The sequence below is a fragment of the Protopterus annectens genome, chromosome 2.part2 (assembly GCF_019279795.1).
Source record: "Protopterus annectens isolate FY-2018-M chromosome 2.part2, PAN1.0, whole genome shotgun sequence".
Classification (NCBI taxonomy): Eukaryota; Metazoa; Chordata; order Ceratodontiformes; family Protopteridae; genus Protopterus; species Protopterus annectens.
The window spans coordinates 438953598-438981595 of NC_056730.1; the positions used below are offsets into that span (position 1 = coordinate 438953598).

General features: G+C 41.9%; 1 protein-coding gene across 1 annotated transcript in view; it reads left to right on the plus strand.

Moving 5' to 3' along the window:
• Positions 1-27998, plus strand: part of ANKRA2 (ankyrin repeat family A member 2) — a 536537-nt gene that overhangs the window by 44130 nt on the left and 464409 nt on the right. The window contains exon 4 of the mRNA XM_044063946.1: positions 16424-16489. Coding sequence (XP_043919881.1) covers positions 16424-16489 — 66 coding nt within the window. The remainder of the gene's footprint in view (positions 1-16423; positions 16490-27998) is intronic.

A 27998-nucleotide genomic window follows, 5' to 3' on the forward strand; every position in this document is an offset into this window, starting at 1 on the left:
ATGAGTTCCATTATGATCCTCTCCATGGCTTTGCAGATAAGGCTTGTCAAGCTAATGGGACGGTAATTTCCAGGGTCGGTGGAGGCACCGCCTTGTGAAGTGGGACCACAGTCGCGGCGCCACTCCTTGGGTACGTATCCTGAGGTGAGGCTAAGATTAAACAGCTGTCCTAACTGCGGGTTTAGTTCCTCATTGAGTTCGTGGAGCACACAGCCAGGGACACCATCCGGTCCCATGGATGCTGTGTTTTTTGCTTTGGAGAGAGCAGTTCTCACCTGGGCGTTGGAGATATTTGGGGGGCTACAATCCTCTGGTATAGATATCTCTCCTTTTGGGGGAGGGGGGTTTGCACTGAACCTGTCAGCCAGTATGTTGGCAATGTGTGTAGGTTCAGTAATCTTCACATCATTTTGAACTAATTCTGAGCATATCTGGGAGTTTCCTCCTAGGTTTCTAACATAGCTAAAGAAGGCCTTATGATTGTCTTTTGAGTCCTTGGCGATTTTTCTCTCAAAATTTGCCTTGGATGATTTTATGAGAGCTCTTAGTTTTTTACTTATAATGATCAAAGGTGTCTTACCTTTCAAGGATTTTGCTCTATCTTGTAGTAGCTTCCTCCTTTTGTTGTAGAGCTTGTTTATGGCTGGGGTCCACCAGACTGGACGCTTGCCTTTGGTACAAAGAGTCTTAGTTTTGTTTGGGATTGCCTGATCCATGCAGTCCTGTAGGTGCTGGTAGAAGGCATTTGTAAGTGATTCAGTGGTTTGAGTAATGTTTACCACTGGCTCAGGGGCCTTAAAGGAGACCACACTAGTTTTACAAGTGTGAAGTCGGCTTTTGAGAAGTTTTTCACTGTGGTCTTTATTTCAGGTGGGGGCGGGATGAGGACCTCCAGCGAGATTAGTTTATGATCTGATCTCACCAGTGAGGGGTATACTTCCGGTGTTGAACATTGTGATCCCATGTTCGTGATGATGAGATCAAGTATGTTTTCTCCTCTTGTGGGGATGGTGACTAGTTGTTCCATGGCATTTGAGTTTATGAACTCCAGGAACCTTTGGGCTAGAGTGTTTGGGCTTTAGTGTTCCCAGTCTATATTAGGGTAGTTGAAGTCGCCTAGTATGATGGTGTTTGGAGATACATTTATCCCCTCCATTGTTTTCAGGAAGGCCATGTGAGGTTCCTGAGTTTGAGAGGGTGGCCTGTAACATGCTACAAATTGCAGAGCAGTCTTGCCTATGATTAATTGCACCTGGATGGTCTCCGATGCATCGTGCGTTGCCACCAACCTTGAGGTGTGGGTGTCCTTTATGAATATGGACACCCCCCTCCTTTCTTGGTGTTGTCCGGATTTTGGGGCCAGAACGCATGATATGAGGTGAAACCTGCTAGTGCTGGGGTGCTCTCAGGAGCCTTAAACCAGGTTTCTGTCACAGCACAGACATCGATGTTCTCCATACTGAGAAGGGCCTCGAGTGCGTGCATCTTGAGATTGAGACTTCTGGCATTGAGCAGCATTACCCTTAGTTTTTTTATATTCTTGTGTTCTAGGGTGGTAGGTTTAGAATTTGAGCCTTGCCTAAAAAGGCACTATGGGGTGGCAAGAGCCTTTGCCAATATCCGGAAGCCTAGGGGTGACAGGTGCAAGCCGTCCCTTGCGGCAGCGTGGCTTGTCCAGCATGTCATCCCAGGCAGACAGACATTGGATCCCCTTTGAATGACACCAGAATTTAAGCCAATTATTAAAGCTGATCATCTTATCACTGTATTGTGGCATCATTCTAGGTGAAGGTAGGATACTGCTTAAGGTCAGGGTCATACCTGCCTGGGCTACATAATCAGAGAGCTCCTCAATGTCTCTTTTCATGTAGTCCAAGGAGGTACGTCTCAGGTCGTTGACACCAGCGTGGACAATGACTGAGTCGTACTTGTACCTGCTGTTGAGAGACCTGAGTGCTTGTGTTATGTGGCGGATTCTAGCGCCCGACAGGCAGCTTACTGTGACCTTCTCCTTACTCAGTCTGGTGAGCGGGACGTCGGTGTGTCTGACTATGGAGTCACCTATGACAAGTATGTTTGATGTTGTATTTGGCTTTAAGGGCAGTGACTGCTTTGCACACTGATTTTGTTGTTTGTGTTGTTTGTGTGGTGTATTGAGTTTGCAGTTGCTTGGGTGTCTGCTTTGGAGGCCTCTGCTGTTTAGGTAAATTTTTACTCAGAGCCTCCGAGTATGTCTTAGTGTGTTTATGTGTTTGATTCAGTGGTGTGGTTGAGTTATGTGAGACTGGTATTGTGGTGTGTGTAGTTGCCTTCTCCTCCTGCCTGGTCTTGCCAGTCCTGAGTTGAGAGAGCTCAGCCTCCAGTCTGGCTAAATAACTGCATCTCTCACAAGTGTTAGTGTTACGTGGGAGGAGGAGAGGGTTGTCCGTGTACATGAGGCAGTTGTAACATTGTCTCAGAATTCCCAGATTCACCAACTGGGCAGGAGAGGACGCCAGCATCTGACCCTTCGACATGCTAGAAAGAATTATGTGTTGGTATGAGACAGAAAAGTAGTGGGCTTAGCAGGGAAGTGGGCACTCCTGGGGGGTTTTGCTAGTGAGAGATTTGTATAATATAGGAGTGCTTGACCTGCAAAGAGAATGTTTATAAGACAAGGGATATGCTTATAAGACAAGTGCTGAGCTTTTTGAGAAGAAAAAGCTATTTGGAACAAGTGCTGCACTTTTTAGTGTAGGTGTAAACTGTTTAGGTTCCTAACAGAGCAGTTCTAAGGGAAAAATTGAAGAACAGACTTTCTGGAGCCAGAAAGAGTTTAACCTTGTTTAACCTGCGCTGCCCGATGCTGCTCTACTGGCAACTCCGCTCTAAAGCACGTTAAAGCGTGCTTGATAGGGGCTGGAAAGAAGCAGGAATAGACCCAAAAGGGAAAATAAAACTACAGTTTCAAGTCAGTAACCACCTCTACGGGGGGCAGGGAAGCTGCTCAATGTTAGTCACTGCCACTGATCAACAGAGAGACCCTCCTTCAGCCCAAGTAAAAATGGCCTCACAGAAACTTTCAAACAGTTCAGGAACAGCAAGCCTGTAACTGAACTTTTTTAACTCTCAGAAAAGTGGGGAAAAAAGCAAGATTTTTTTTTTTTTTTTATACAGAGATAGCAGAGGTTCACAAGTAATATCAAGTTATAACAGTGCAGTAAATGACCCCACACAAGAGTGCTAGGTCAAGGACAGAAAATATGCAAGTTTTAAGAAAAACTATTTAAAATTAAGTGCAAACAGGAAATTCAGCAAACAGCTTTTGGTTGTGCTCTAAATACAGCTACTAATACAGAAATCAAGTTTAACAAGCCAGAAAATGCTCAAGCTAGGCAGCTATGCAGAAAAACTTAGCTAAATAAACAGAGAAAAAAATACTTAAAATCTCAAAAGTGGCTCCCTTCTTCTCTCAGCGTTTTTTCATGCTAAATTGAAGGACCCCCTAGAGTAGTTTTTAGACGCGGCAGAAAAGCTTATTACAGACTAGTAAGGAAAACAGTTTAGGAAGCAGGAGGAAAGGGATGATAAAGTGTAGCATGTGCACCCAATGCCCCTTTATGGAGATTGGGGTTAACTTCTCGATCAGAGGAGTGCTCTATGCGTCAAAAGGAAAATTTGACTGTAATACTAAAAGTAGAGTCCATTTGGCCCAATGCCAAGCCTGCCCAGCTTTTTATATTGGGAAGTCAGACGGGAAACTAAAAGAAAGGATTTACGAAAACCTTTATAGCATTAGAACATCAAAGCAGGAAAATGCTCTAGCTAGACATGTGAGTGCTTTTTCCATTACACTCTCTTAAATTTAGAGTGATGGAAGGTGTGGCCCTAGTTCATTATTCCTAGAAAAACTGGAATTAATATGGCAACTTCGTACCAGGGCCTGCTACCCCCAGGACTGAATGAAGTTTATTTCATATCTTCCATCCTTAAACTAAAGAGTTTAATAAGGTGAATATATACCTTATTCATTTCAGCCTGCAAGAAAGATTTCACATTTTTGCTTAAACAGGGTATGTTAAATATTTCTCTAAATAATCAAAAATGTATTTACTTGATATATATATATATATATATATATATATATATATATATATATATATATATATATATATATATATATATATACATATATATATATACATACACATGTCTATACATACACATGGTTTTTCACATTCACACAGTTGTTATCTATACATGAATGTATCTGTATTTAGAGTTGTTTGGCGCGCTGACGTCAGGGAGGAGACAACAGCGGCGGACACTGGACCGGGACTTTGGGGCTCTGGCCGACTGTGGGACCACCTGGCGGCGGGATGGCCTGGGTGTGGTGACTGCAGCAGTGAAGACACTCTAACATCTACATTTATGGTAGGTACAAAACTGTATTATTTTTTTGTATATGTACTCTTGTTTGCACTCAATTAGTTCAAAGTTAAACGGTTACACTGTATTGCATAAAATCTATTAAATAGTAGTTGCCATCCTGAGAGGGTTAAATTATTTTTAAAGGGCAATGTATACGTGCTGCACATATGACTTCTCATTACAAAGAAATGGTTGATGAAATTACATTTATAACCAGTTTGTTTAAAGAGAGAGGTTATTCGTTAGACACGATTAACAATGTTGGACAATGTATTATACAGGAATGGGGAAATAAGTATAAACCTGTGTTAGGGTCATGGAATATTAATAGTTGTGCACCGAAACCAAGGAAGAAATGATGACCAAGACATTGTCCAGCATCAGAGATCTTTTATTCTTAAATACAATCCAGAGGTAGGACAAGGGATAAATATATTAACAAAATATTGGGATTTGATGTTGGGGGATCCAACACTAATAGACATTCTAGGAGCAAAACCGAGATTTGTATACAAGATGGGATGAAACATTAAAAGTTACCTGGAACAACATAATAAAACAATAGGAGGAATGGGAGTTAACAATGCAAACAGGAATCATACTAAAAAATGTGAGACTTGTAATCAATGTGTGTATATTTTTAAAAAAGAGAAAATGAAAATAGAGAATGGATCACACATTACAGTGAGATTCAAACATGACAACTGCAACACAAAAATGCTCATCTATATGGCGAAGTGCACTAAATGTGTGTGTTATTATATAGGAAAATTGGAGAGGTGTTTTAGAAAACTCGTATATGATCACATGTACAGTATTAGAAGGAAGGACACTACCAGTACCTTATACAGACATGTAGAGAGAGTAGGAGAGATGCATGATTTCAGATTTGCCATATTAGATATTATCAAAGTGGACTCCAGGGGGGGAGATCACAAAACCCTGCTGGGGGGGAGATCACAAAACCCTGCTGGGGTTCAAGGAAGTGTGGTGGCAATTGTTTTTGGATGCGGCCACTTCACCGGGTCTCAATGACCACATTTCATGCAAACCTATATTGGAGATGAAATAGGTTGATGCATAGGGGCACCGAGTTGAATATCAACAGATATAGGAATTATCATTCTCAATGCACATAATATGATGAAGTGTAGATATATCTATTTAGTAGTTGGGTAATGTGTATGCAATAAAATAATTTTCTATTGACCATTTTTTAATAGATGATATTAAAATTAAAGGTAGTGCAATATTGTGTATATAATCACTGTAGGACAATATGTTGTACTATATTAAGTATATATTATGTATTCAGTATCATGTGGAACAATGATTTTGGTAATATAACATTTATTCAATATGTTTATAATGTACGACAATAGAAGTTATTTATAAATATAACAATTTTTTAACACTTTCATAGGCATATTTTATATAGATAGATTTTATGCAATACAGTGTAGTTTGGTTTTGAATTGGTTGAGTGCTAGTAAGAAGTATATATAGAAAAAAATCCATTGTTGCCTTGTAGTGGGAGCGGTGTGTGTATGCAACTTTAAAGGAGGGGGGGTTTGGCTTCAACTGAGTTTGGGCTGTGGTGTTTTCGGTTTGCAGTGTTCTGAGGAGGCCCACAGTGTGGTGGTGAAGGCGCTTGACATTTCTTTATCAAGGAATAAAAGAGTGCTTTTTGTACAACGGCAGGAGATGTTTGGTCACTTGTTGGTGATATCATGGCATACAGTACATAAGTAGATAAAGGGTGAGATTAGTGCGGGTGTGGAATATGTGGTGCTGTTTGATTGGTGGGAGTGGTTAGTGTGAAACAAGCTTAGATGCACCGGGGATGGTTGGGAATGTGAGGTAGGGTAGAGGAGTGGAGCGAGTCCGCGTGGAGCAGGCAGAACCTGGTCACCAAGCAAAGGGAAGCTGCAGAAAACTATCAGTAGAACTAGAATGCAGCAGGTCAGTGCCAGTATTCCAGGATAACAAATACACTATAGCCTATACCAGCTGGAGGAGATACTGTAGTTTAAGATTCCTGCTTAGTTTGTAGAGCACATCCTTATTGTAGTGTATGGAAAATTAGTGTTATCTTGTTTATTAGGGTAAGCGTTTGTGTGGTACAGATGTTATCAAACTACTTTGTTCACTTGGGAGAAAAAGAAAAGTGGGAGATGGGGGGGGGGGGGATAGCTAGCAATAGAGTCCCAGCTAGTGTGCATGCCACTTCCAGCTCAATTACAAAATAGAATTTAACTTAAAAGCTGCATCTCAGTTGGGATAAGACCTGCATTGCTGAACTTTGCATTTTCTTGACTTAGGGTGGCATTCCTGCAGGTGAAAGGTGAATTTCAAGAGATGTCCAAACCCAGGTGAGGGGAGGACCACTCATGATTTGAAGATTAAGGTTTAAGGTAACTGTAAAAGAAGAAGAGTTTAAGAGAAAGGGATTAGAAGGTAAGCTTGAGGTAAATAGAAAACTATGTTAAGTAGCTTATAGCTATGGGGATATAGCCGGGGATCACTTCTGTGGCTCTGCTCGACAGGGGCACAGGAAAATAACTTTCTTGGGGAGCATAAACCAGGGAACCTTGTTGACTAGGCTTACTTAGGCTCTTGGGCCAATAGCCTAGTACCTACCTATGAACCTATGTGAATGTGTATACTCTTACTTCATCTGTTATCATATTCGCCGGACGTCCTTTACAGGATTGTTTTCTTTGCTCTAGTCTTTATAGCTTTTCAGCTCAATGGTTTTAAATTCAGACAACATAGGGGCTAATATAAGTGTTTTATTATATTTATCATCCTACTTTTTAGAACTTTCTTTACTACTACTACTGAAAGTTAAAGAGATGTCCTTCATGGATGCATCTGCAGTCATAACAACTGGGTTGTCCTGTCGTCAGGCAGCCCTTCGGTCGGCCGGATTCCAAAGTCCGGGTCCGGCTTCGGCTGATGTCGCACTTCACCCGACGTCATCTCTGCTGGTCTTTGGGTATAAAGGCATCAGCCGACGCCATTTTCTTCAGTTTTTCTTGCCGCGTGGAGCCCGAAGCAGAAGCTGTTCGCAAGTGCCGGTCGGTCAGATCCAGAGATTACTACTACCGAATACTCCTTCGAAGACTTCTAAAAGCTAAGTACCCCGTTGGGGACTCTTTCTTGCCTCAGCCGATGTCAGAAAAAGTCAATAACTGTTTAACTTGTGGGAAACAAATACCTCATAAAGATTTCCACTCTTACTGTTTGCCTTGTTTAGGCCCAGACCACGACGTAGCAGCCTGTTCGGCCTGTGCTTCTTTCAACCGACGAACGCTTAGACGTCGGTCGGAGTTTGCTGAACAGTTTTTCGGCTCTGAATTTGCGTACATTATGCCGTCGGATCCTCCGACTACCCAAATTATTAAAAAACGCAAAGAAAAAGACCGACACTCGCGGTCCGCGGTTTCGGCCGAAACCATGGTTAAGCAAACCGCTAGGGTTTCGGCCGAAACCGAGAAAACTGATCAGAGTACAGCCAAATCAATGACTACTACTGAGGTTCCGGTTACCTTACTTGAATCGGCCTCAGAAATTTTACCTACTACAGTGGTTACTAGTGACTTATCAGACACCATCCCTTTGGATGTCTCTACCCCAGCACGTGGTGCTGCTAGGCCTCCTGCAGCCATGTCTATTAAGGCCTTCGCCAGGGCTAAAGCAGCCAAATCTACTAAGTCAGTGCCTGTTAAACCCCCCTCAACCAGGCCCACTTCTAGTTCACAAATGCTTACTCTGGCAGAAGATTTAATATCCTTAATTAGGGGATCTCAATCTCACCCAGACAGGGCCTCTCAGCCCCCAGAAAAGAGACCTAGAGCAGAGCCCCTCGAGCCTGTGTCCTCTGATGATTCTGCGGAAGACTCAGATATTACAGACCAGCCAGAGGCTCCTTTCTCCAACTTTGAGGACTCAGATGCTGAAGAATCCATTCCATCTGCTTCCCCACCAGAAGAATTCTCCTTTGGGGAAACCTTACATGCCATGAGAGAACATTTCCAATGGCAGGAACAGGATTTTTCAGACTCCAGAAAAAGACTTAGGACTTTTCTGCACCTACCACAACACAGGCCCTTAGCTATACCTCCTGTCCTCTCTGTTGTGGACGATGCATTTAATGATGTTTGCACTGCACCAGATTCTTTACCTCCAGCACCTTCCAAACCAGATAGATTTTACAGGGTGCCAGACACTCATCATCACCTATACAAGGCCTCTCTTGCAGACCCCGAAACTATATCCCAGGGCCCTAAGGCAGTAGCCTGAACCACAGCAAAAAACCCTATTCCTTCTGAAAGGGAAGCCAGGTCTTTAGACAGATGGGGCAAAAAGGTTTACACCTCTGCTACTCTCTCAGCTAGAGCTTTAAACTGTCAGTTTCACATGATACAATACCAAGAGTTTATGCTTGATCAGTTAACTAAAAAGCTATCCTCTGACTCTATAGATAAGAAAAATCTATTAGAAATGGTAAATAACATACAACAGGTTAGTAACCATTCCTTAAAATGTGGCTATGATGCACTGGGGGCTTCATTTAGATCAGCCATGACTGGCACAGTGATAAGAAGACATGCATGGCTGAAGGAACAAGTTTTACCGGATCATGTTAAAGCTAAGTTATTAGATGCTCCTATGGATAAGACCAGTTTGTTTGGTACACCTGCCCAGCAGGTAATGAAGAAAATGGAAGAAAAGGCAAAATCTGTACAAACGGTTAAAGACTTCTTGCAGGTTCAGCCCCCAAGGTTTAGCAGGAACTGGCCTGCCAAAAATTGGTCCTTTCCTGACTCCACAAGATCCCAAAGGGGCAGGAATAGACGTTCCAGAGGCAGAAATCAAACTAGAGGGGGTGCCTACAGAGGACGACAGTGGCAAGGTAATAACAGAGCCACAGGCACAGCCACTACCACTACAACAGGGCAATCGCATTGACTTGATTCTAACTCCGCCTACCAGGGAACAAATAGCAGCACCCTTAGGCGGAAAATTAACCTTATTTTCAAAGAACTGGCACTAGATCACAAAAGACAAGTGGATTTTGCAAACCATAGACCAAGGTTACCGGTTCCACTTCCACACTATACCAGTCAAAAGAGGAATGCCAAACCTACCTCCAAATCAAAAAACAGAAGCTCTACAGCAGATAATGCAATTAACAAAGATGAGAGCTGTGGAAAGAGTACCAATAACAGGACAAGGCAAAGGATTCTACTCCAGACTATTCCTAGTTCCAAGAAAGGAAAAAAGCTGGAGACCTATTCTCGATCTGTCCACCTTAAACACATACATCATTGTCCCAAAATTCAAGATGCTGACCCTACAGCAACTTCTTCCCATGCTGGGCAAGGAGTGTTGGCTGGTAACTCTAGATCTCAAGGAGGCATACCTGCACGTCCCCATTCGACCAATTTGCAGAAGATACCTCAGATTTCTTGCAGGATCAGAGCACTATCAATTCTCAGCATTGCCCTTTGGCTTATCTACTGCCCAGAGTATTCACAAAATGCCTGGCATCAGTAATCGCCCACTGCAGACTACAGGGAATCCAAATTTATCCATACCTGGACGACTGCCTGCTACAAGGGGACAACAAAAGCAAGCTGACAACAGATTTACAAAGGGTCATTTACTTGCTACAAGCACTGGGATACACAGTCAATTTGCAAAAATCAAGGCTGATTCCATCCCAAACAAGGACATTCTTGGGAATTGGACACAGTAAAACAAATGGCATTCCTAACTGCAGAAAAACAAAATGATCTCCCTCTTTACTTCTTGGCACTAACAAACCACAGCAAGCTAACAGCAAGAAAAGTTCTGCAGGCCTTGGGCTTCATGGCATCATGCATAATCTTGGTTCCACATGCCAGACTGCATATGAGAAAACTACAGTGGTACCTAAAGAATTTATGGTCCCAACACAGGCACAGCCTAGAAACAGAAATTCCACTAATTCCATGCCTAAAACAGGAGTTCCTATGGTGGGCTCAAGCATGCCAGTCAAACCCAGGCTTACCCTTTCACAAATATCAAGCAAGCCAAACCATCACAACAGACGCCTCAGACCTAGGATGGGGGGGCTCACATGCTGGACAAATGCGTGCAAGGATTGTGGACGCAGGACCAACTTCACCTGCACATCAACCTAAAAGAAATGCTGGCAGTAAAACTGGCAATCCAAAAATTCAGACCATTTCTCAAAGAAGGCCATTTGATGATAAGGACAGACAACACCACAGTCATGTGGTACATCAACAAACAGGGAGGCACTCATTCATACCCCTATGCAGAATGACTTTGGACCTTTGGAACCTGGCACTCAGCTACAACATCCAGTTACAGGCAATGTTTGTACCGGAAAGGAGAACACTCTAGCAGACATGTTAAGCAGAACCACCTCGGATGCTCACGAATGGATGCTACACCCGGACATCTTCAAGACCATCGCAAAGAAATGGGGAATGCCACAGATAGATCTATTCGCTTCCTCTCTCAACCACCAGCTCAAAAAAATTCTGCACAAGGACATTCCATCCACTTGCATCGAAGTGGATTCGCTCTCCTTCAGCTGGAAAGGCCTGACAGCATATGCATTCCCACCTCTTCCCTTGATACACAAGGTATTACTAAAAATCAAGGAGGAACGTCCAAGGATAATCCTGATAGCTCCAAACTGGCCAAGACAACACTGGTACCCATTGCTGAGGAGCATGTCTCGGGACAAAATGAGGTGAATACCCTGATGCCTTTGATGTTAACTCAGAACAACTACAGCATCATGCATCCAAACCTAAAACGTTGCAGCTGACTGCATGGCACATCACATAGCAGCAACTATTCCAGATCTCTCCCAAAGGGTTAAAGACATTATACTTGAAGCCTGCAGACCTTCAACAAGAAGGAACTATGCAGGGAAATGGAAAAGGTTTGTCATTTGGAGTGCTGAAAGAGGGAAGGATGTGTCGAATATAGATATGGCTAACATTCTGGAGTACTTGGCAGAGCTTCTACATACAGGCCTGTCCTATTCCTCCATCAAGATACATGCATCAGCTATTTCAGCAGAATACAGCTTTGATGCACCTGTCTTCTCACATCCTCTACTCAGGCAGTTCCTCAGAGGGATCAAGAATGTAAAACCTCCTAGGAAACAACCACTGCCAGCTTGGGATTTGAACTTTGTGCTAGAAAAGTTGACACTCGCACCTTTTGAACCAGCAGCAACAGCAGACCTACAGCATCTTTCATGGAAAACTGCTTTCCTACTGGCAATAACCTCAGCAAGGAGGGTTTCTGAACTTCAGGCCCTAATGGCAGTACAACCCTTCCTAATCTTCCACCAAGACAGAGTGTCCATGAGGACTAATCCTACATTTATGCCTAAGGTGGTATCCAGAGTGTCCCTAAACCAGGCAATCCACCTACCTACCTTCTTCCCCAACCCACAAAACAGAGGGAAAGAATGCTGCATACCTTGGATGTACACAGACAGCTACGCTACTACCTGGACAGAACAAAAGTAACAGAAAAACTGACCAGCTTTTGTAGCCTATGCAACAGGAAGGGAAGGAAAAGCAATTTCCAAACAGACAATCTCCAAATGGATAGGAAATTGCATACGATTCTGTTACTCCTTCCATGGAAAACCAATTCCACAGAACATACGACCTCATTCTACAAGAGCAACAGCCACTACCACAGCCTTCTTACGAGGAGTGGCAACCAAGGACATTATTGAGGCGGCTACTTGGACCTCCGTGCATACATTTGCCAAGCATTATAATTTACCTCTGTATTACAGATCCCGAGCAGGGTTTGCCACTGCTGTACTGCAAGGGATGCTAACCACACCATAATCTATTCTTCCTCCTCCCCTAGTTGGCTATGGTATTCTACCCAGTTGTTATGACTGCAGATGCATCCATGAAGGACGTAGTACAGTTTTGTACCTACCATAAATGTAGATGTCCGAACTGGATAGCATCTGCAGTCAGGATTACCCTCCCTCCTTCCCCTCTGTGGTACTCCTAGGGTATTTACCCTCCTAATAGCTAGCTGGTGGGGAGTCTCTTATGGTGTATTTGTTTGTATATATGTACATACATGCTTATTTTTGTGTTTGCCTTCTATCCTTTGGGAAACATTGGCATTTTTACCCAAAATTTAGCCTTCCAAGAGGGCAACTGGCATCTGGGGCAAGAAACACTGAAGAAAATGGCGTCGGCTGATGCCTTTATACCCGAAGACCAGCAGAGATGACGTCGGGTGAAGTGCGACATCAGCCGAAGCCGGACCCGGACTTTGGAATCCGGCCGACCGAAGGGCTGCCTGACGACAGGACAACCCAGTTGTTATGACTGCAGATGCTATCCAGTTCGGACATCTACATTTATGGTAGGTACAAAACTGTGCTTTTTAATACTTTTTCACACAGTGGTAAAGTATTATATTTTATACTGTTATCAATTTTACACTTCATTCTTGACTTCTCACTTTTTACTGTTATCTTAACTGTTGGTTTTAATGTTAGCATGGTTTTTAAATATTTCTGAATATACTTTTAAAAAGGTATTTTAAGAGTTTTCGAACTGATGAGCTAGATTTATATTAATACATATACAAATATATTTACTGCACACATTATTGTTTTACAAGAAGCTGGATTTTTAAACAAGCATACAATGAGTTACTTGTTGTTTCCTGCTTACCTTGGGGACGGGCTTGTCTTTTGCTTGGAGGAAGTTGATGTAGTTTGAATTTGTATTTACTGTTTGAAACATTCTTGTTGCAACTGTCTGGTGAAGTCTCACTAAGGAGCAAGACGAAAAGCGCTTTATGGTTACTGTTTTTTATTGTTTTTATCATTTGTTTGAAGTAGTCTGAAGAATAAACTCTGGAAACTATTAATGTGTGCATGCCTCAAGCCATCTTGCCTGCACTCCTGTTTTTGAAGTATCCACATCAACATATCAGAGATGATGGTAGTCTTCCTAGCATTGCAAGCACTTCAGGACTGTCTCCCCTTGGGTGTGATCTCTGTACAGACAAAATTGCAGTTGTCTGGTACATCAGCCAACAGGGAGAAACCGGATCTCATCCTTTGTGTCGAAATGCCGCAAGAATGTGGTAATGGGTTATCTTTTCTTGTTTGCTATTTTTTTAATAGCAATGCACATCCCAAGGAAATCCAACAATACCAATCCATTAGATTTTCAGCCACCGGAGCCATCCTTGTTGTGACCTTTTTTGCCTCTCCCCAAAACACCAAGTGCAACAAGTTTTTGCTCTTATACCCCACGAGTAAGAGTCACCCACGGGTGCCCTAACACACATCTTTGGCCCCGGGACTTCATTACACCTTTTTCTCCCCAGTACCACTGATTCCAAAGTTTCTACAGAAAGCATGAGCTATGAAGGTCATGGTTATCCTTCTAGCCCCTTGTTGACCCTCAAGAAGTCTTGTTTCACGTCATTATGCCCTCATCCAATTCACCCTTCCTGGGTGCCGACACAGACCTGTGTCTGCTTTCTTATCCAGCAGGGTTGCTTCACCCAAACATTAAGGCCGTTAGATTAACTACATGGTTTCTCCAGTTTCAGTGGTAGTTAAACTGCCCAGGTTTTCCCTTTGTTTTCCAAATTTGTCTTCCTCACAAAAACCTTTCAGTAGAAAAGTTTGTAAAAAGAAATGGAAAACTTTTTCTTTTTGGGCTATAAAAAATATATATTGACCCTTTTTTCAGCCCCTCTGCCAGCTGTCTTGGACTTCCTTACTCATCTTTTCCATTGTGGAGTAAGCTATTCCACTATCAAGGTATATTTAGCTGCAATTTTCCTCTCACGTGGAGGAAAGTCTCACCCTCATCACTTTTCCTAGATTATTCAAGGTTTCCTCTGGGGTAGCTTCCTATGCCCCCCCCCCCACTTGGAGATCCAGTCCCTCCATAGGTTGTTAATATTGTCTTGCAGACCCTAACACACCCTCCTTTTCAACCTTTTGCTAAAGTTGATCTGAAGTTTTTAGCCTGTATGACTTATTTTCTGGTGGCTATCACTTCTGCCAAAAGAATTTCTGAACTACATCTTTGTCCTCAGAACCTCCATACCTAATCATTCATAAGGACAGTGTCTCTGAAAACACATCTTTGTTTCTCAAGGTGACTCCTGAATCGACCATTAATTAGTCCATAAATCTTCCAGTCCTCTTCCTGAAATGTTTATAACACAGAGACTGCCCATGCTATGGAATAGACTTCCCAAACATGTCAAGCAGAACACCTCACTGACCCTCTTCTAAAGAAGTCTTGAGTGGATGGGAAAGGGAAAATTCACCCTGGGGATCACTCCAGTGGCTCTACTCAACAGAGGCACTAGGAACTAAGGTCAGGTGGCACAATGCTTGGGTAATCCTATGGGCTAGGCTTGTAAAGGCTCGTCATTAGCCTAGTACACACCTATGAACCTATGTACCTATAAGTTGTTTTGTCAAGTTTCTTGTCAAGTTTCTTGTCTATATGGTACTAAATTAAGAACTGTTTGACTTTTTTGTCCAGACCTTCCAAGCTTTAATTGCCAAGGATAGCCATGGGCAGGGTCGGCTTTGACTTTATTTTGAGTGGGGCTACTGTATTTGCAGCAGTTAGGAAGATTTTGTAGAACTAAAAGATGGCATCATGTATGAGAAGAGTCTTTAGTGACTCCCAGTTAATATATAGTGTTTTAAAAGTGTCTTAATAAAAATCAGTGAGTTTTACCAGGCTGTAATTATGTGTTTTGGGGCTGGTGCTTTGGTACTTTATGCTGTAGATTGGTAAGTGGTCACTCAGGCTGTCTGACAGAGTTCATGTGATATTTTATTTGGAAAGGATATTTGGATTCAGTTGAAAGTTGATTGTCTGGCTGTGGCTGTGAAATCTAGTCTGTTAGGTTATAAGTTGGGTGAACTTGTATACATGCATATTATTGGCTGGATTTTAAGATTCTATGTTTTGATAGTCTAACATAACCCAATATTATGGTTTCATGAGGGATTTTCGAGGTGGCCCTGCAGAGAATATCTCTGTGTTTTAGCATTATTTGGGGTATGTATATACTATGCTTGTAGTTGTCTTCTGAGTGTTTGATTTTCGCATGGTTATTTGAATTTCCGTAGTGTGTCTTTATAGAAAATAGCAACACCACTAGCTTTTGTGTTTGCTCTGTCTAATCTGATAATGTTATAGCCTGACAGAGCAATTTCTTTTCTTTTTGTTTCCGGCTGAGCTAGGTTTCTGTAGCAGCTAAGGTGTCCAAAGTGTGTAGTACTATCCATGCATGCACTTCAGGGAGTTTGTTATAAATAGTTTGTAAGTTGGTAAGGTATATATGAAGGCCAGGGTGCGAAATTGGGTGAGGTGGTAGTGATAAAGGAGGTAGTGGGAATATGTTGTCTTGTGCCTGAATGTGCTGAATTATGCTAGAGTCTGAGTGGATGTCACCACTGAGTTTTATGGTCATGGAGGTATGATATGGGTACAGGCATTTTTGCTTGATTTTCTGTTTAATAGCCAATCTGTAAGTAAAAAGTTGTTGCTTTGTATGATTATACTTGAAAGTATGATATACAAGTGCTGATGTAGCTAGGATGTGATTTGCAGCTGAGGTTCAGCATTATTTTGCTTGAAAGACACAGTATGAAAGTTTGTAAGAATTATGCGTATAATGGATGTTGGTAGGATGTCAAGTGTATGAGAAGAGGTACTGTGAGTAATTTTAGGAAAAATGTCTTGTAAAGTGCTGCCATATGTGCATATGTCTCTCCTTTCCTTTCTTTTTATGTGTTTGGAAAGAAGGTAAGTTTCACAGGATAGTTTATCCTGTAACTAAATGTTTGATAGAGGTGTTCTTGGCTTACTTGTTTGGTTTAACATAAGTAGTAAAATATTTCCCCCCCCCTTTTTTTTTTTTTCTTGTTTTCATTGCATTGCTGAAGCAATGTCTGTTCATCAACTTGCAGCCCAAGGAGAAATGCTTTATTTGGCCACTCGTATAGAACAAGGTAAGGTTTGCTTAACTACTAATTTTACTACAGACCGCATATATTACTATAAATGAAAAAAATCTACCATGATGTCATTTCTCACAGAATGACATTTTTAAATTCATTGTGTGCAAGCTTAGCAGTAAAGTAGACTGATATATATTTTTTCAGTTTCTGTAAAGATGTAAAAAAAAAAAAAATTGGTTAACATGATATTTTTTAAAGTGACATGGTTACATCTACAGTAAGAGAAGAAAAAATATACTAACATTTATTTTATTGTCATGCTGTATACATTTTAACAATCTTTATTCACTACATCCATTACCCAAATTGCTCAATTCCTACCTTCCCTCAAATTTTAGTCCTCCTGAACACAATTATGCATCTATTGTTCCACAACTTCCTTTCATTTCTGTTTAATTTGCTCCTTCTCTTTTCTAAAGTTTCTTTCATTTCTTTGTCTCCTTTACAGTATTCAGTACTTCAAAGCCACGGTGGTGCAGCGGTAACGTTGTTGCCTCACAGCAAGAGGTTCTCCCGTTCGATTCTCTGCTGGAGTGTGGGGAGTGCCTTCGGTGTGGAGTCTGCATGCCCTCCCCGCGGTTGGGTGGCATTCGAAAGACATGCGTAAATGGGCATGTCTTCGTTGAAGGTTTGATGTCGAGCCGGCACTCGTGCGTTCGTGAAAATCTACTGCCAATTATTAGCGGACCGGAGTTCTGCTGTGGCGACCCCTAACCGGGAAAAGCCGAAAGACCAACAACAATAACAGTATTCAGTACTTCATTTACTGTTGGTTTAGCTTTTGATTTCTATTATCTAGTAAATATTTTTGTAGCTGATAAAATTAAAGTAAGGTATTACTATGTATGGGCAGTTCAGATCCTATATCCCAGTTCAGAAGAATCATTTCCTTAATTACAACCATTCACTCCTCAACATTTCTGACTAAGTATGTATACAAAGATTTGCTATCTCATTGCATTCCAACAAAACACGTTCCCTGTTGCATCTCTTTCCCATCACACCTACAGCATTTGGTATTTGCCTAAAGAAAAATTCTCTGAAAGTCTGCTTGGGGTATGCAAGTACATATGCAAAATATGCAAATATTCTAAGCAAAACTTCCAAGCGTTCTGGATTTTGGATACTTGGGAGCTGTGCAGATGTTCCCCCATTGTTCTTTCTGTGTTGCATTTTCATACTCTTGCCAAACTTTTTCTAACCTTTGATTCTTATAGATGTCTTTCTGTTCTTATGTTGCAGTATTCTAACATTAGGGATCCTCCGCCTGAGGTGACCCGAACGTCTGGCTCGTATACAAAAGTTTAGCCTGACTGCTGTATGGTGCATGGGATGTCGCACGCAGGGACCATAAACCGTGGGCCATAAATGTGACGTCTGCATGCACAGACCTCAGAACTTCTCTGCCACCAGTCGAACGTCAGCTCGCTAATTTTGCTCTGCAGAAGTGACTTTTGAAAGATAAGTACCTCGTTGGGGAATTTTTTTTTCTTTCTTTTTTTTTTTTTTTTTTTTTTTTTTTGCTCTGCTAGCTTAGGTTGCTGTATATTCTTTCCTTAGCTGATTCCATCCATGTCATCTAGGAAGGGAGAACATAAGTGTAGTCAACAAATTCAGCACAGAGAGCTACGATTTTTGCTTATTTGGTTAAGGACCATCCCGCGACAAAGCTTGCTCCATCTGCCATTCGTTTGTTCCAAAAACAACGCACAGCTGTCTCGTGGCTCTAAAGCTTTTTGTTGAAAACCAGCGACTTGAAAAATTTTGCCTTAGGTATGGAAATAGAACCGGCTGTCTCAGCAGAATGCTTGAAAAAGAAGGCCAGAGTAGCCAGGCCAGATACAGCATCTGCACCTCCGAGTAGGGACATCATGCCAGCTGCTGGTTTAGGGGCTGAGGTACGTCCAATAGGCTTGGCGACTTGGCAGGTACTGCTTCGGATGGTGTCCTAGTTTCTCCAGCCTGCATATCCACGTCAGTACCAGCGACATCTGCTTCAGATGCCTGGGGGAACCAGGTTCGCCCAAATAGCTAATGTTACTGTCCATCCTTGAGGAAGGTGCTTCTAGTCCTAGGCTAACATCAGACACTAGGCCTTCGCCTACTCAGCCTGGACCTAAGACTCCTTCACTGAAAAGAAAATGGAAATCTAAGCATCTGTCTCTCCATCATAAGATTTGCAGGCATTTTCTCAATCTCTTTCAGGCCTTTTTGGCCTGAGGCGTACTTCCTCACAGACGCCTGCTGCTCTTCCAACATTGAACCCCAGGTCTGCTTCTGCTGGCCCATTGTCACATACACAGACTCATGATGGGGACTCTTCTTCCTCTTCAGACGAGTCCCTCTCCTAAGTCTCACAGCTGGCTTCTCCCTTGGAATGCTGTTCTTCAGACGAAGATTCCTTGGAAGGTGATTCCCCACCTAAATACATCACCTTTGGGGAAACTATTTCCAAAATGAAGGAATACTTCACATAGGATTCCACACAAGTGACAGAGATACAGAAGAGGTATTACAAACTTGTACAGATGGAATCCCCCTCCCCCTCAGCCATTCCTCCAGTAATCCCAGCCCATTTGGATGCTTTTGCTTCAGCTTCCAAGAATCCAGAATCTCAGCCACCTGCCCCTAAAAGACCAGACGGGTTCTATAAAGTTCCTGATGACTTCAGATTCTTTAAGCCTCCCATGGAAGACCCAGCTGCTATTGCTGTCTCGGCAGACAAACAATCCAGACAGCTACCCTCTTCTTCCCTACTGCCATTAGATAAAGATAGCAAAGTGATGGACAGGTGAGGAAAGAAAGTTTTTATACTTCAACCCTGGCCTTTACAGTGATTAACTACCAAACTCGCATAGTAAAATACACTTTAGATGTAGGGTCACAGGCCATGAAGCTGCTGTCCTCCATTTCAGATTCTCCCACCAAACAGGTTGCGTCTAAACTTTCTTTAGCTACACAAGTCACTAGGCACTCCATTAAATGCAGCTGTGATGCTGCAGAAGCATCAGCTAGGTCAGCTACATCAGCATCAGTTCTTCATAGGTACCTTGGCTCAGGCTACAGCCACTGCCAGATGACTCAAAAACAAGATTATGGATTCCCCACCTGACAGCAAGTTCCTCTTTGGAAAACAGTCGACAGAATTGTTTAAAAACCTGCAAGAGAAGAACAAGGAACTGCAGGACCTCAAGCACCTGTTTGTCTCACCACTGCCCAAGCTTCACAGAAGCCACTCTGCCGAACCAAATTTTGTCAGGAAGGCCTCTGCACCTCCTACCTCCAAATCCAGAAAAGGAGTCGGGAAATCTTCCTCCACCAGACCTACCACCTCTCAAACTAATCAAAGACTGTCCTTTCCAGGCAAGCCTAACGATGCGTGACTGTCAAACCACCACCTTTCCCTTTCTGCCCACCTCTCTCACTGTCTTCCCCTGTGGCAACAAATCACCTCAGACAACTGGTTTTATCAATTGTGGAAAAAGGATATTTTGTGACTTGGCAGGAAAAACCCTCCCCAAAAGGTATTCCTGTCCCACCAAAAAAAACAAAACAAATTAATCTCATCCCTCAAGTTATTCAAGGTCTTGTGTCTACATGGCACAATAAAAAGGATGCCCCAGGGACAGGAAGGTCAAGACTTTTATTCCAGGCTCTTCCGAATCCCAAGTAAGGATGGCCCATGGAGACTCATCCTGGACCTGTTACTTCTTCTAAACTGGTTTCTGTATATACCCACTTTCCACATGCTGTCCCTTCAAACCCTTCTTCCACTCTTGACACCCAGTTCCTTTCTGGTCACTTTAAACCTGAGGGAGGAACAGTTTCACATTCCTATCCACCCAGCCTTTTACAAATTCCTGATTTGCCCTTTGGTTTGTCCACAGCACCAAGGGTACTTACCAAATGTCAAGCCCCCATAGTGGCCTTTTGCAGGACAAAAGGCATTCACCTCTTCCCATATTTAGATTACCTCTTCATCCAGGCAGAGGAACCAAGCACCCTGCAAAGACACCTTCATTTCACAGTTTCCCATCTCAAAAGACTGGGTTTCACAGTCAACCTACTCAAATCCTCCCTTACTCCTTCCCAAGACCAGATTTTCTTGGGTTGCAGAATAAGAACAGATTTGATGAAGGCCTTTCTCCCACTAGAAAAGATCACTTCACTGACCACCTTCTTTCAAAAACTACTCTTAGTCAACTGCATTTCAGCCAGGGAATTCCTTCACCTCCTGGGTCTTGTGACAGCTACTGTCCCCTTGTTGCCTCTTGCCAGCTACAGATGAGAAAGTTTTCAATGGTATTTGAAGAATTTCTGGTCTCAGTACGCCCACCCATTAGTTTCAGGTGCCATTCCTTCCCTGTCTAAATAAAGAAATCAGGTGGTGAATTCAGCAAATTCGGCTGAATCCAGGACTTCCATTACAGTCTCTCACTGCAGGTCAACAGATGTACACAGATACATCAGATCTCGAGTGGGGGGGGAGGCACTATGAATGGACCCTGTACTGGGCCAGTGGTACCCCTACCTTCAGAAAAAAAACATCAATATCAGTGAAATAACTGTCCTTCTCCTAGCCCTGAAAGCATTCCTTCTCCTCATGCAGCCAGGTCCCCTCATAATCTTTACAGACAGCACCACAGTCCTGTGGTAAATCAACAAGCGGGGGGGGGGGGGGGCAAGTCTTACTCTGCAGACTAGCCATCCAAGCATGGGAGGTGGCTATCCTCTCCAATGTAACACTACAGGCAGTTTATATCCCTTCACAAAACAATGATCAGGCTGATGCTGTAAGCAGATCATCGTCACAGACTCGAGAATGGATGCTGCACAGAGATGTTTTCCTGGACATAGTCCACCAGTGGGGTATGCCATAGATAGAGCTGTTTGCCTCCCCTCAGCATAGACAACCACAGCTATTCTGCTAAAGTTCCCGCTCCCCACAAGCCTGGAGGGTGGATGCTTTCACAATTTCCTGGAAGGAGAGGTTTCTGTATGCATCCCCCCCTTCCCTCTTGTACAGAAAGTCCTGCTGAATATTCAGCAGGACAAACCGAAAATCTGGAGACCCCCCTTTTGGCCAGGGCAGCACTGGTTCCCCCTCCTTTTTTCACTAGCCAAGGGCAGTCGCCACAAGTTGCCTCATAAGGTGGACCTCATCACAGAACAGAAGAAATCTCTCTCATCCACCCACACCTGCAAACTCTCAGACTAGTCCGGTAGGTGATAAACGTTTGTTCTCATTTAGACACCTTTACTCAGAGGATGTGCCATCTCTCTTGCCACTAGCAGGAGATCCTATTTATCGAAATGGAAAAGGTTCTCCTGTTGTCTTCACAGATAACTAGACCCCTTTCATGTGGGTATACCTCTAGTTTTGTCTTATATGTGTGAGCTCCTAAAATCTGGACTTTCATACTCCTCAGTGAAAGTCCCTTTGTCAGCTATATCTGCTTGCTTACCTCTCGTTCTACTGTTACTATCCAGATTGGAGGTGAAGCTCTTCTTAAAGTGGTCCTTCACATCAGACCACTGAGGAAACCCATCCCTTCTCCTTGGGGATTTGAATTTTATTCTGAAAAAACTCTCTACTGCTCCATTTGAACCAGCAGCTTCAGCCACCTTAAAGATGTTCACTTGGAAAACAGCACTTCTGGAGGACCTTATCTTTTGCCAGAAGAGTCTGAGTTACAAGCACACATGGCTAACCCACCTTACCTAATTTTTCTTAAGGATAGTGTCTCTCTTCATACAAACCCCTCCTTCATGCCTAAAGTAGTCAATGAACTATTTCTTAACCAATCTATTCACTTGCCAACTTTCTTTCCTTTCCCAGAGAATGACAGTGAGAGAGTGCTTCATTCCCTTGGTGATCACAGACAGCTTAGATCCTATATGGATAAGAGTAAGGACATCAGAAAGTCCAACCAGTTGTTTGTATCCTTTCACCTCAGAGCTCTGGAGAAAGCTGTATCCAGACAAACTATCTCTGCATGGATTTCCAACACTGTCATCCTGCTACTCCTTCCATGGAAAACAGTTACCCTACACTGTGAGAGCCCACTCCACCAGAGCTGTAGCCTCCTCAGGAGCATTCTTCAAAGGACTAGATACAGCCACCATTTTAGAGGCAGCCACATGGTCATCAGTCCACAATTTCTCCAAACATTATAAACTGGACTGCATCTCTGATTCTAGGGCAGGTTTGCTAAAGCCATCCTCCATGGATTCTTGGAGAATGCATCCTCTTCCATCTCCCATAACACATGTTGAACTTTGGTACTCTCCCTCATGTTAGAATACTGTAACATGAGAATAGAAGGACATAGAATAGTTTAAAATCTTACCATAACCATAGATGTCCTTCTCTTCCATGTTGCAGTATTCCTATCACTCTCCTACCCCCTCTAGGACCTTTCCCTTTCTGGATGGCATCCTTATCAGCTTACCTTTGACTATTGTCCGACTGAGGCATTCAGTACTGAGGTCTATGCGTGTGGACATCACATTTCTGGCCCACTGTTTATGGTCTCTGCATGTGACGTCCCATGCACCATACAGTAGCCAAGTTAAGCTTTTGTATATGAGCCAGACATTTGGGTCACTTAGGGCGGAGGATCCCTCATGTTAGAATTCTGCAACATGGAAGTGAAGGGCATCTACAGTTATGGTAAGATTTTACACGACTATTCTTTTTCATGCAATATTTTATATGCCTGCTAATTATTCCTTTTTAACAACAATGTCTTCTCTAGACTCAACTAAAAATGCACCAACAGCTGGGTTTTCATGTAGCAGTTTCATGTCCTGGTCTCTTTGCCTGTAGTATGTTACCAATCCCAAGTAGGGAAGGTAGTTTTGAACCTTGGCTTAGCCTCATCACACTTTTCCCCCTCTAGTTATTTGCTCCCAAAACCTTGGTTCCTTGGCTAATTTTCTCCAGTACCTTCAGGCCCCTCTTGCCTACCTTCTATATCCCTTCTTGCAGTTATCTCTGGCAAAATCTTCTTTCTTCATTGCTGTGTTGGCTTAGTTCTTAAAAGTACTTTCGGCTGCTTTATAAATGTAATATTCTGAATGTTTGTTATTCTCCTTAAGGACCTGCATGCAGAATCTTTTTTTTTTCCTTACTTCTCAACCACCCCCCACCCATTTCATCATACTCCTTTTCCCTTTGATATACAACCTTCTGTTTGTGCTATGTGCATGAGCCATACTTGCTTAGCTGTAAAGTATCCCTTCAAATCAGGTAATCCTAAACCACATCATTCTGTGTAGAAATCAACTTGTCCTACTTTACTACTGCCCTCTTTCCATCCCCAATAAATTCCTTCAAGTATTAATTATGATCCACAGTTTATCCTCTTGCTGATAAAAATGCGTTTGACATGTATATAGAAACTTAGTGGACTAGAAACTGCTTTGCATGTTGCTGTCCATAGTCAAGACTTGGTCTCTCCCACTTATCCTTAGCTGCAATAATAAACATAGACATCAAACCCATTTTTCCCACTTAGTACATGGGGTCACGGTGTCACATCAGCAGTGACTATCTCCTAGAGCCAGTGGTCACACCACCAATTGGCTAACCCTACCACTGTCATATTCTTCCATACCATATACACTCCCTCTATGGCCAGTTTAGAATGTCTAATCTACCTACTGGGTGTCTTTGGAATATGGGAGGGAAGTGGAACACCTGAAGAAAACACATGGGAAGGACATGCAGACTCTGCACAGAAGTCACCTCAGCCGAAAATTGAATAGAAGAATCTCTTGCTGTGAAATAACAATACTAGCCACTATAGACAGAATCCTTTTTAATCCACACTCCTAAATACTTCATCTTATGTCCCCATAAATATGGGGTATAGTTAAACCAATTAATGTGTGGGTACATTATTTGTATAGCCGCTGTTTTTATCTTAATTTATTTTATATTCTGAAGTCTTGAAATTGTTTTTCAAAAGGAAGTGATGTCAATGTTTTATGTAATCTGATGAAGTCAAGTGTATCTACTGATGAAAGCGCTCATTAAGAGTATTTTTCTTCATATTTGTGGCGTTTTTTTTCTTATTTTCATTCAAGTTTAGTTCGTTTTTTAGTTATTGGTTTGTCCTGTCATGGAAAAGTGCTCGCAAAGTGAAGGAAGTACAACTGGTTCTTTAAATTATTTGGTTCATGCCATTGGGAGCCTTTCAGCCTTAACAGGGCTGACGCAACAGCTTATTGGGTTTGGAGCCAAACTCAGCCCTGTACTACTTTCAGGCAATAACAGTGGTGATTCTGTTGGTTCAGATATTGGAGGGTCTCAGATTTCACCCTCCTTAATCACCCCTGCATAACATAGCCCAGTTTGGAACAGCCAGGCACAAAACAATGTAAATTCAACGTAGAGTAGTACAAGAAGCATCAAAGAGACTGGTTCGGTCAATCGGGTGAGTGATTTTCATGCACCGAACCTTATGGATTGGGTGAACAAAGGAAATAAACTATCTTTTAGCAATGCCGTACCAGCTCCTTCTTACGGCACTGTGGAACAGCAGTTAGACTCTAGAAGCTGAACTTTTAAGTTAAAGAAAACACGAGTTGAAAATGCTTACTTGAGGGAATGCCTGGCCAGGGAACACATACCTAAGGGTTTAATATGCTGTAAATTCCCTAATGGCTTTGTGGAAGGGTCAGAACTACACCAGGAACTTTTTGTTTTGTTTAACCAACATGGGTGTGAATTACTGGAACACTGGTAAGAGACCGTGAAAGAAAACTAAATCAGTTTAAATTGACTGTGAATAACTTGAATGAACATATTTTGAATGATTTAGCCTTTTGTACTAAACAAGCTGAATATCAATCGGTATTTGTCAATGTGGACAGACAAATTAATGTAAGGGAAAAGAAGATTAAAAAACTTGCTAGGGACAAAAATGAATATGAGAGTGGTTGTGCCTTCCCTCTTCCTAAGGGGAACCCCCAAGAAGATCCGTAAAGATCCGCAAACAGAGGCAACAGGATGCCAAGAGGGACTGGAACAATGCGAATGGGGGTTACCAATATGGACAGAGAAATGGTTATTCAGGGAGGGTGGGGGCAGAACAGAGACATTTCTGGTATCTGAAAATAGTGATGTTGAACATGGTGTGTACTGAAACTGTTACTGGTGAATATGGGCCTCTTTGAAAAGGGCATGAATTTTGTACCATTAAGAAATGTTAATGTTGACAACTATCTCCTAGATTTAAAAATGTATACTAGGAAATTAAATTTAAATTGCTTTTTTCAGAAGAATGGCACCTATGAACCAGTTCAGGGTTGTACAAGAACAAGTACATTCAACCCTCTACCCCACCCTATTATTCATTTATTTTAAAATATGTGTATGAATGATATCAGAATGTTGTTAAATAAATCCAAAATTACTACATTTATTTTAAGAGTGTGAAACAAGACTTTTCCAGAGTATTTGTTCCAATAAAGCCATTAAAATTATTTAACTATCAGATAACACAGGAAGAACATAGCTTTCTAACACAAATGTACCCCAAAACTCCAACAATATTTGGAATCCCCAAGATACATAAAAGCATTAGAACCCCCCCCCCACCAAGACCTATTGTGGATACAAAAGCATGGAAAACAACACCTTTAGCCAAATTTTTTGATTTTCATTTAAAATCTACGCTTCTTGATTGCCAACATATACTCAAGGATTTGCGGGATTGTTTGAAGAAAATCAAGAAAGAATTGTATAGTAATAAATTAATTTTGGGTATGTTGTTGTCTTTCGGCTTTTCCCGGTTAGGGGGTCGCCACAGCGGAACTCTGGTCCGCTAATGATTGGCAGTAGATTTTCACGAATGCCGAGGTGCCAGCTCGACGTTCAACCTTCCAACGAAGGCACACCCATTTACACATGTCTTTCGAACGCCCACCTAACCACGGGGAGGACATGCAGACTCCACACAGAAGGCACTCCCCGCACTCCAGCCGAGAATCTAACGGGAAAACCTCTTGCTGTGAGGCAGCAACGTTACCGCTGCACCACCGCGGAATGTATTATCATTGATATAAAAGATTTATTTAGCATAATACCACATGAGGAGGGCCTTAACCTATTTTATGATTTTTTTTTTATGCAGTAACACAAATATAAGGCATGAAAGGATATTAATGTTTAGAACTTTAATGGAATTGGTCCTTAACAACAATTGCATCATATTTGAGAACCAGTTATTTAAACAGACAACAGGCGCAGCAATGGGGGCGGCTTGTGCCCCCGTTTGCCATTATAGTTTTGGCCCAGTGGGAACTCACTTGGGTATTCACATCAGAGCTAGTCAAGCTGTGTAAATTCTATGGGAGATTTTTGGACGATATATTAATATCCCGAAAAGGCAGTGAAAATAAATTAGATATTTTTTGAATATTTAAATACTAGTACACCTTTTTTAAATTTCACTGTGGAACAAAGCAGTCACAAGATCAATTTTTTGATATATTTATTATCAAAAATGAAGTAGAACAGAATTTTAAAACCATGATGTACAGAAAACCCACATATTCTAATACCCTCTTACACTATGAGAGCGGACACCCTGACTTTCAAAAAGTCACTTGTCAAAGGCCAATGTGTTAGATTGGCACATATGATCAGTGACATAGAAATGTTCTATGAAGAGAGGGACAAGTTGAGGGGGTATGTTACAGCAAAGAGGGTATCCTAACAATTTTATTGAACCAATTCTTAATGAGGTCACTGAAAAAAGGGTATGTGGACACTTTTTTTTTTTTTCCATTATTAGGGACTGATGCATCTGTTATTGTTACCCCTAATATTAATATTTTGAGTGAAGATACAAGCATGACCCAATATTTCAGCAAGACCCTTATTTTAACTTGTAACCCATTGTTTTATGACATCAAGGACATATTAAATAAGAATTGGTTTATTTTTTAAAGGAGATCAAGAATTGTTAAAAAATGGGGAAAAGCCATGTGTTGTATATAAAAAAGATGCTTGTTTTAAAAATTTACTTGAACAAAACACAGAGGGTTATAAAACCTATGGAAAAGGACGGGTGACCAAATGTGATCATTGTACACAGTGTTGCAGTATTTTTGAAACTGACACCTTACATATTCCACATTTATGGTCTAATACATGTGAACCATAGGTTGAATTGTAACAGCACTTTTGTAGTTTATGCAGCCTTATGCCTAAAAAGGCTTTCAAAGTGCGTGTATACCAACACAATTATGATGTTTAAAAGGCCAATGGAAAAAAATGCATGTTTAAATTTATTGCCTTTGACCAAGTTGTCCTTAACAATAGGAGGGTCCATGAGAATGTATGTGGCAGTTAAGATTTAATGCCAACAACCCCCCTGGATTGAATGATATTATTTCCCTCTCTAGTTATTTAAAACTGAAAGCTGAATTTTATCTTTGATAGTTTTGTAATGTTGTAACTTGCACAGCAAATAAGGAAAGTAGGGGA